We start from the raw sequence: 10,566 nt of genomic DNA, 5'->3' as shown, positions 1-10,566 counted from the left end.
ATTAATGATAATGCATTCGTTGGTTAATGGAAAGTCTAAAAATGCTTTACGTATATTATCATCCACTACAGTTTTTCATAGAAATATCTGTCTTCTCTCCTATTTTAAAAGATTTGTAGTTTAGAAATCAGTTGCACATATTGTTTTGCTTAGGGGAGAAGATGCGTCACTTTGGTGGGGGGGTGTGTGTGGTGTATTAGACATTCATATTTTGAAGATTTATTTTTTGTATACAACATAGAATTTACTGTCATGATTATTGACAGCTTTGCTATTGTAGCTCTTGTGTCTCTGGACCACCAAAGAACCTTGTTGCTCTAGGCTACTGAGTAACAACAGGGGTATACCCTAATTTATTCTGGTTTTCTTAACAACAACCTATTCTTTTAGAACCAGACGGTCAAAAAACTGGAGGCTCGTGTCCAGCAGTTGACTGTTGAAGCTGAAAATAGTAATTTACAGCGTCAAAAATTATCTCAAGAAAGGACTGATGCAGAACAGCGTTACCAGGCGGTATGCTCTGAACTTCAGGAAATGAAAGCAAGGTAATTAAATAGTGGTTGCTGTTTTTAACATTGAAGAATATGGAATTTCCAAAAGCAAACATTATTAATTTTATTTCAAGAACTCAGTGAACAGTAATTGGCATTAGAAAATTGTCATGAAAATGTATTAATTGATGTAAAACTCATTTTGGAGCTGACCCAAAAGACCATTGTAAGGAGTATGTTATCTTTCCATTATTTATAAGCATTTCATTCTGTTACAATGAGCACGTGGTACAGGCAGACTTGCATACTCTGTAGAATTGATACTGAGCAGGTAAGGTGCCAAAATATGAAAGCAATTTCCATATTCTGTTTGCTTACTACTTGTAGGCACAGCTCACTTCAGAAAGACAAGGACCATATTATACAGGAATATGAGGAGAACATTCAGCAACTACAAAGTAAATATGATGTTGATATAAATTTTATAAAGCAGGAACATGCGCTCTCTGCAGCTAAGGTATGCTTCCATGTATAATAGGCATTAAAATGTTTATTTTTTAAGTGGTCTCCTAAATATAAATGTAATATTTATGAATAAATCCAAGGAACTGTTCAGTTCCCTAAGTTATTCATGTGCATAAGTTTAAAACGAATTGTGATTTAATTTTTCATTCCCAAATTTGACTGAAAAATCATCTGAAGTTGACTGATAATTCTGGGGTGTGTGCGTATGTGTACATACAAGTGGTATTTCCATAGCTGATTCAGATAAGGTACAATTAATATGCTGATTTTGTTTGTGCTTCTGTGAAAATTCCGGATACCAGGGGACCTCAGCACACTTAAAGACTTAATGTTTTCATAAGGTCTCTTAAATGAGGGAAAATATTTTTTTCCAGAAATAAACTGTCTTGCAGGCCTCTTAATATGGAATATTATGTTAAATACTTACATGTTTAAGAAATTATTTTTAAATTCTGCAAGCGTACATTCCACCCAAAATGTAATAATTCCGGTTTGTTTCTGTAAAAGCATCCATCAGGTTGATACCTACTAATATGCGTAGGTAGCTATATAGTATATATTGAATATAATTTTCAAGCTAAATAATTGTAGAAAAGGCTCATGGTTTAAATACCATCTGCTAATCCTTAGAGCCATAGGACAAATGGGGTCCTTTGCATTTATTTACTGGAATTCTGGGAGCTTTGATGATACTTTTACTCCATTTAATTTACGAGGTAATTTTCTTTCTTTCAATTGTTAGTGTCAAAGGTTTTTTTATTATTAGTTATTTTTGTGGGTTTGTTTACATTTCTGGGTTCACCAGACGGACAGAAGTGACGTATCCAGAGTTGTAAACTCATACAGGTTTTTTTTCCCCAGTTGATAATTTTTTTCGATTTCCAAGCACCTTTGAGAAATAAATTTTAAAAACGCAGAAGATGTATCTGTAGAGCTAATGAGGAATGCAACACAAGAATTCCTTTTTCTGTTAAATCCCTACAGGCATCTGATGTGATTGAAGAATTACAGCATAGCACGTCTCTATTAAAACAACAGTTACAAGATTCAGAACATCAAAGACAGCAACAGCTGAGGGTGAGCCCTGAATTTCTTACTCAAGAATGACCAGCCCTTTTTACTTTGTCCAGTGATTTGAATGTTTAGATAGCCATACTAAAATGCATTTACATGTAACATGCATCTTTATGTGTATTTTATTCATAGAAATATATAAAGTGTCACCTTAGGCTTAAAGGTTGATTTAAAAAGTACGACTAAAAAAGATCACTGTATGGGTAAGAGCAGAATTTTCACAGGAACTTTTTGACTGTTTCTTGTGGTTCACATGATAAAACAGTATAAACATGTTTCAGTGGATTATAGAGAAGCATGTCAAGGAATTACTAATATCTTTTTTTTTTCCTAAACTGTAAACATTTTTTAAGTGAGTTTCAAAATTGTTTTTATTTTTGTTGCTATTTAACAGTTCAGTTCAATATTCTGTCTTCCTATAGGCATTTAAATTAGTCCTATCTCAGGATAATGAGTTCCACATCTGTACCATGTATCAATGCTGTTTGAGTTTTGGCATCTACTTTTCTTCCGATGTCTTCCATTTCACAGTTGATGTGGTACAGAATGGCGTTCTAATAGCTCAGGAAAACATGTTGCTGTTTCTCTTTAGAAAGTGACTAAAATCATGACTTTCGAGATAGTCTTGTTATGTGTGGATATTTTTGCTGTTCGTCGAATTTTTTTGTATGTCAAAGAATTTTTTAATGACAATATAAAGTGGATTTTTAATTTTTACAGACTGTTCTATATAACAGCAAATGTTTGTGTGCTTAATGACTGCTTTGAAATGAAAGAAAAATGTGATTTGTTTATTTAGAATACACATCTCTTCCCTTGCAGGATCAAGAATACAAGCTTCAACAGGACAAACTTCACTTGGAGCGTGTATATGAAAAACAGGTAATGTTTTTCAGGAAAATATACCATCTTATGCACGTTTCTGATTTTGTTGTATACAGAAGCTAAAGGTTTAAATTCTGAAATCCCCAAAGTAGTAAATTTTGGAATCCAAGCATTTCACATGGCTTGGAAAAATAATTGGACAAATTCAAGGAAGATTTTGATTACAGCTGTTTAGGTACAGAGATATCGCCTCTGATTCTAGGAACCTGTTGCCAAATGACGGAGGCTGGGAGGGCATTACCAAAGAAGTGCCACTGTAAGCCTGTCCTGTTTGTATACGCTTCTTTTGTTGGCATCTGATGTTAACTGCTGTTAGAGAAAAGATAATGAACTAAATTGAACTTTGCCTGACCTGTTGTCAGTGTTCATATGTTTTTCCATACTTCTTTTTCCCCAATATGTCTTTATTCCATACTTCTCCATGATTTGAAAGTGTTCTTTATATATTGTCAACATGCATTGTTTTTACATCACAAGCTTAAATTAAAAAAATGTAATTTTCATCAAAAACACTTCATCTTAAAGCACTTTGTAAATACTGTCTACTCTTTTAGACTTCAAACATCCATAGGTTTCAAATTAAACTTCCATTTTAGTGACGTTATATGTTCAACTCATGCAGTGTTTAGTAAGAGGGTGCGTTAGATGCCTGTTTAATTGAAAGGATGTGTTATTCAAACATGTCATTTCCAAATGTGGTAAATTTATAACATAAAATAATGAATTGTGATCATAGCTACTTGTCACTTGGTAATAGCACTTGTAACATGAATTGTAGTGAGTTTTTGGTTTGAGTTAGTGCCTTCTGCTGACTTGAAGTCAAATACTTTTTCATTCCAAGATACGTTTTGGTCTAATCCTAGCCTACATTTATCTTTTTAGGCAAGTTATGGTTTTTATGAATGTTGGCCTCAGGAATAGCCTAGGATTGGAATAATATTGCAGGTCAAAATAAAAAAAAATAGCATAATTTGGATATCTTCTGGCTATTGAAGTATAGTGGGTATTGGTTTATTGCAGTACATCACTTCCTCTGCAGATAAGTACAGATTAAACGTGGCTGGTAATGTTTCCAGGCACCAAGTCCAAATGCCATCAAATGGCTCACATCTACACCATTAAACTTTATGATTCTGGGCAGTAAGGTGGACGCATCTGTATTACCTTTCTGCAGCGGTGCCTGTCCTGTGTGAATCTTGAATGAGGTTTGAGGATCACTTGGGAGAATGCTACTTAGCATGGGCTAAGAGCCTGTCAGCAATCACTCTACGCCAGTAAGCACAGATATTGAAGTTGTAACGCTGTATCAGTAAACAAGAAAACAGACCCTTTATTTTTAATAGATAACATTACAGCCGTTTGCCTATTCATAAATTTTGATGTAACTGTGTTTTCGAAGTAAAATCTTTGAGAAAAGGAGAAAAAATACATGCGAACAATCTATGGATATAAATCCATAAAATAGTATAGACTGGCCTGTAAAATACTAAATAAGCTTGCTTTCAAGTAAAGGAATCATGAAGTCTCTGGTGCAATCTGTTCGCTTAAGAACCTACCCATTATCTAATAATCTTTATTAGTCTACAGTGGCTATTGCCTGCTAGGATATTTAAACATCAAACAAATAATAGGTAGTAACCCTAAATGTCACTGTTTGATTAAATGTGCTTATCTGCTGAATCAGGAACCAGTTAGGCTAAATGGTTTTACAAGCAAAGGAAACACCTGCTTTTTATAAATAATCTACTGCTTGTTTTCCAAATACTCAGCTAAGCGTAAGAACAGTGACAGATTATTCCTGAGAGCCATTCTCGAGCCAGCTGTTAAATATATATAATTTTACCAGGTTTAGCAATACCTTCTTTGCTCTCTGATAGACAGCCCATTGGTTTGGAGGCTCTTTCAAACCAAGTATTCAGACTTCCATGTAGTGAACACCTACACGGAACTGCTTACAGTAGTAGAGAATCTCTAAATTTGTTGTTTTTTATTGCACTATACTCTTATGCTTCTGACTTATACACTTATTAAGACACGTTTTTCTTTATTGTGTTGACTTAATAGCATGTAACATTGCAAATGATTGTAGGTGAATAAAGGATTTCCTGTGCTCCCCATCCGGTAAAGAAAAACATGCTTAGTATGTCACATTGCCACATTGTTACTTGAGCAATCCTAAAAGCAAAACAAACTCTTGTACTTAATCTGCCTTTGGCAAAAAATATTATGAAAACCCATGGTTTTGGACCATGCCGGGGAGGTTGCCAAATTCTGAAGCTGCTCTCCTCTCTTGATCCAGAAGTACCAGAGAAAAGAATTCTTCATAAAAATGTCTACCCCTGGTTAGTGAATTTAGGAAGTGGGAGTCAGATTTTGTTCAACGCTTTTTGCGACTATATTGCTTTATAGGGAGAGAAGCAATTTCTCAGATGCTAGGATGTTCCTTGTGTGCTCTTGAAAGTTGCCATTTTCATTCTGCATTGATTAAATACTAATAGGAATTAAAATAGTATTTCAAATTTAAATGGGAAATAAAATATACTGGGAAAAATACAAACATTTAGAGGAGAATTAAAGGGCCTCAAAGTTTTTTTTGTAACTGAGTATTTTTAGGATGTTTATGTAGAGGTCTGTCTGTCTCACTTTTGTGTGCAAATGTCTTTTAAAATATGTGTGTATAGATATTGCCCGGTGTAATGGCAGTTGCATGGAGGAGAATTACTTGGAAATGCAGTTTGCTTGGGGAAATGGAAGGAAGAGGGATAAGCAGCGTGGCCGAGCGAAGGAAAATGGAGAGAGGTGTGGGACCCTGTGATGTTAGACAGTAGTGATCCTCTGCTGTGTACTGAGGTCATGTTTAGTGATGCGGAAGATTTTTATACTGCAAGATTATTCAAAGTGAACACATATACTAATGCTGATCTAGGTAAGAGATGATGGGGAAGAGATAGGAAGATGACGGGCAGGTTTTTTTCTGTTGTGCGAGGATGCAGAGGCTTTCGGGTTGCACTAGGATTGATTTCTTGCCACGTCCATTGGAGTGACAGATGACCTATTTTTCTGGATTCACGCTGTATTATAAGCAGCACATGGTCACAGTTTACTATGGAATAATAATTGTTAGCTAAGATGCTCTATCATTTTAGAGGTGTCTGTGTGCTTTTTGTGGGTTTATTAGTTGTACACTTATACAAGAGTGTATAACCCCCGCAATTCCAAATGGCGTTTTTAATATCTGGATGCAAAATGGAAAAATGAAAAGCTTTATATAATGATTCAAGTGCTCCAGCTTGATTTCATTTGCGTTCATTAGTAGCAAACCACTTTGAGGAAAAGTTTTACTTTTCTTAAGAGTATCTACCCTCAGCTAGTTAATGTTTGAGTATGTATTGTTCTAAAGTTATGTTATTTATTATCATTACATTTGGTATTTTTATTGTTTAAGAGTTGATAAAAAGTAGTTCACTCTGGGTATTCACAAATTGCTAAGTAGGAACTCTGTACCGTAGAGAATACATGTCATTATTTTAGGCAGACTTCTATATGCTTTCCTGTATTTATCTAAAGAAAAATCTAGTTCCTTTTTATGTAATTACTGATATTTCTTTATTCTAGAGAATAATATTCATTGTGAGAAGAGAAATAGCTCTATTGGCTATATTCTCATACTTAATCTCTTATTCTTGCATTTTATGTAATTTTAGAAAGATACAGATGCTTATCTACATCAGTGCATAAGAAATATGCAAAATAAATAGTTTTTATAATTTAAAATAACTTTTTTTTTTAAACAGACTTTGTTTTAGCTAAAATATGGTATTTTTTTCCTTCAAATGGTAGATTCATGGCATCCGGAATGATCTTGATAAAGAAAGAGGGGATGCTCAAAAGAAAATTCGCAAACTGGAAGAGACTTTGAAGTAAGTGAATATGGAATAATTGTTGAACCATCCCCAATTTTTTAGTCAAACTCACTAAATAAACTTATGCTTTGTCTCAGCTAACTGCCTTCCTATAATTTGTCTGGGTTATCTTCCCACTGTAAAGCTGCATCTTCAGGCTTCTAGTCAGCCATAAAAATTAAAAAAGTAAAGCAAGAACCAAGCCACCCAAATTTGTTGACTTTCACGTGGTAGGAATAAAACAGAATTGAAGTTAGTGATGTCAGCTGGTCTTGCCCTGTCAAATAAATGGAACCGGCTTCAATTTAGAATGGATACTTAGTAGGCAAATAATCCAAACTAAAGACTAGTTGCTTTGGGCTATTTCAGAGGAAGGGATAAATTTGAAAGATGTGTTTATTTAAATCATATTTTCACTTGATTTAGTATATGATGTTTGTGGTTGGTTGTTTTTTTTTTTACTATCCATAAATTACAACTTTAATGTGGATTTTTCCTCTTTGATACCACACTTATTTGTGTGAATACTTATTTTTCAAATGTAGCTAAAGCTCGTAGAAATGGTCTGCAGCAAACAGAAGACACTTTTCATTAACTAACTTGGAACAGCTTTTATGCTGACCTTGTACATTAAAAAACTAATCAGGACGCAACAAGTTTGATGTTTTCTGAGCAGAGGACTGGTTTATATGCAGCAGATGCACATATGACAAGATCGACTCTTGTTATGCTGCTTCCATTTCTGATTATGTAAAATATTATTTCCATATGTTTATCCAGCTTAAATTCAAAGTTATGGAAATAATTTCTAGGGAAAACAGATTATTCTGAAACAAACCAGAAGTTATTTGCTAAAACTACTCAGTTAAATGTTACAATGTATCTTATCTAGGCTGATAGGGGCATTGTGAAGATACTTTTATTCAATAAAAGTCACAGGGCTGAAGTCTGTATTCCTTTAATTCTATAATCTCTTAGGTATTTGGCATAAATAGAGACTTAAATCACTGCAGACATTAATAAAAACTCTATGCTTTTAATCTTTAAATTCTTTATGCTGACTATTATTTATAATTTTAGGGAGATTGAATTGTTATCAACTAAACTTAATCTTTTAGCATCTCAACGTCTGATTCATTGATAACGTAGTTGCATTAGTTATCTTCCATGGCTTTCAAATAACATGTCAGTTTGCACTTACTTCTGTTAATAAAATAAGTCTGACTTTACAGTCCACTGGCTGCTCAGAACTTATTCCCCATGTGGGTGCTCTCAGTGCAGAGTAAACATGGTAGTGCTCCACTTCAGGCAAGTATTTGTAAGGTGGGTTGGTGTGCTGTGGATTTTGAACTTACTTTTCATTAACACCGCTGCACTGAGAAGCTCTTGTAGATAGCTGAGGAGGTCCTTGTTTATTTCAGATATTCCCTAGCTGTAACTAAGCTTAGGTTTAATGTTTGGGTTAGAGTAAGGATTTCAAAGACTAAAGTTTCAAGATCCCAGTTGACTGGTAGATGCTTCAGGGCCCACAAATTAAGATGACGCTGGCAGAGGCCAGTCTCAACCTTGTGCTTTGTGTGAGTGGTTCCTTTGGCCAAAACTGAGGACAGGTCAGCCTCTGGGATCCAAGAGCCCTGGAGACTGCATGACAGGTTAAAAGTACGTCTAGACTATTTCCACTATAGCAAGTGATTAACACCTATTCCCGGTTTTCAAAGTGTCTTCTAATATAAGCTACTTGCACTCATATTGTAGAGTACTTTTCCCAGGTTGCTTCCGTGTCCTCTGGCACTCTTTGTTATGCCTTTTTTAATTTTATTTTTTGATTCAGGGTGTTGAAAATAATGTAGTGATTTCTAATATTAAATGATATTAAATCACTCTCCTAATTGAAAACGGAAAATGTTTTAATTTTGGAGATAGCTTATTCTTTAATAATGAATCTATACTACTGTTCTTTTGGTTGTTTTATACCAGTGATTTGGGGTTAATTTTAAGATTAATGATGGAATTAGTGATGCTACTAAGTAATTATTTTGTAAGTGAACGGAAATAAAAATTAGCTTTCATCCTTGTTTTTGTCTGGATGGAGACAGAAGTTGGCAGAGTCATCGGGGTGGATTTGGGCTCCTAAAGATTGAAAATATTGTGTTTACAGAAATATAGGGCCCCTAGTTTAAGCCCAGCATATATTCTGCTGGCCGGTTCTTTCAGATTTCAACTCCAGTGCAAAACCTCTGTGTCTTGCATCTGTACATTTCTGTTCATGGATATGTCAGTGCACGTTAATTTAGCACCAATGTTTCTGGACAGTATTAAGATTTTACATGTATGTGTTTATATATGACATGTATGCAAGTAATCATAACAAGCAGTAATATTTTTGTGTCAGAAATGGATGGCTTCCTTATGGCTTTTTTCCCCATTGCTGCAAAAATTAGTCCTTTTAACAGTCTCTTGCTATTAATATGAATCCACAAGACCTAATGTTTTATGTGCAAATGCTTTATTTTTCTGTATTTCTTTGACTATTCGCAGAATCAAATTAAGTATTACAAGCTAAGGCATACACAGTAAGTAAACCTTTAGAACACAACCTTATCTTCCTTGAGATGGGTGAAAATATAGTTCACCATCTTCAATAGAAACGATGCCTTGTGGAATTGCTGCTCAGAACCCAGTAGGTGCATCAGTGATTTCTCATAAACTACTTTGATCTGAATGCACTTTGATTCTGAAATGGCCACAGGATTATATCTTGAGTAGCTAGTCAGCTGCAAACACATAGAAAGGGAAGCGGCAGGCATTTTAGTGGGGTTTTGTATTATTATTATTTTTCCAGTGGTGTGACAGCAAACACTGCTATTGCAGTTTCAAATGTATCCACACAGATGCATAATGGAAGTGATTTGAGGCATTGTGTGGAATAGCAAAATCCACATTTCTAAAAGTATCTTTCATTTCAAATAAATAGTGTTGCCAGAGTTTTAATACTGAATATGGGTTTACATAGTTTATGGAAGGTCAGGTTTTATTCTGAAGTTTGTGGTAGAAATCTGTCAAAAACAAATCTTTTGCAAAAGAATTGCTTTAATACTTGTGACTATTGGTGGTGACTTGTAGATATAAATTTTATTTTTAGTTTAGCAATGCATGTCATAGGCACTACCTAATAGTAAAAGTGACTATAGGAAGTGCTCCAAGGATTTTTCTAGAATGTCATTTAAACTGCATTTATATAATAACAAAGTATTCTTAAAAAGCTTCTGTGTAATTACTTGGGGGGAAAGGTTGTTTCTCTAATCCCTTTAGTTTGGTTGCATAAAATATGTCATGAGAGTGGGTTACAAATAGGCTAAATCTCTGTGGTTCTTATCTTTTTTATTTTAAGTAGAGGAATAGGAAATAGAGGTATAGTTATATTACAATTTGTCACACTACAGTCTGAGTTGAATACGACAGAAGAAAATTAAGAAAAAATCTGTATCCATTTGTTGCTGAAGAAATTACATGGAAGAGAAAGAAAAGGTCTTGCTGACTTTATACAACACTGTTATCCAGAGTAGCTCTCAGCATGATCTGTTGTGTCTTGCTCTGTGAAGTTTGGACACCTATTTATTAAAAATATTTATTTTGCCTCTGCTAAGATTTTAATACCAATTATTTAATATTTTTAATTTTTTTACTAG

At 34.3% G+C, this 10,566-nt stretch overlaps 1 protein-coding gene across 1 annotated transcript in view; it reads left to right on the top strand.

Annotated features, from left to right (window-relative positions):
• Positions 1-10,566, top strand: part of CEP112 (centrosomal protein 112kDa) — a 170,064-nt gene that overhangs the window by 40,477 nt on the left and 119,021 nt on the right. The window contains exons 12-16 of the mRNA XM_009323669.1: positions 391-545; positions 879-1,008; positions 2,001-2,093; positions 2,913-2,972; positions 6,816-6,895. Coding sequence (XP_009321944.1) covers positions 391-545; positions 879-1,008; positions 2,001-2,093; positions 2,913-2,972; positions 6,816-6,895 — 518 coding nt within the window. The remainder of the gene's footprint in view (positions 1-390; positions 546-878; positions 1,009-2,000; positions 2,094-2,912; positions 2,973-6,815; positions 6,896-10,566) is intronic.

Source organism: Pygoscelis adeliae, unplaced genomic scaffold (assembly GCF_000699105.1).
Source record: "Pygoscelis adeliae isolate BGI_AS28 unplaced genomic scaffold, ASM69910v1 Scaffold75, whole genome shotgun sequence".
In the NCBI taxonomy this organism is placed as follows: Eukaryota; Metazoa; Chordata; class Aves; order Sphenisciformes; family Spheniscidae; genus Pygoscelis; species Pygoscelis adeliae.
Note: the sequence above shows the minus strand (reverse complement) of the source record. Positions and strands in the feature narration are given on the sequence as shown.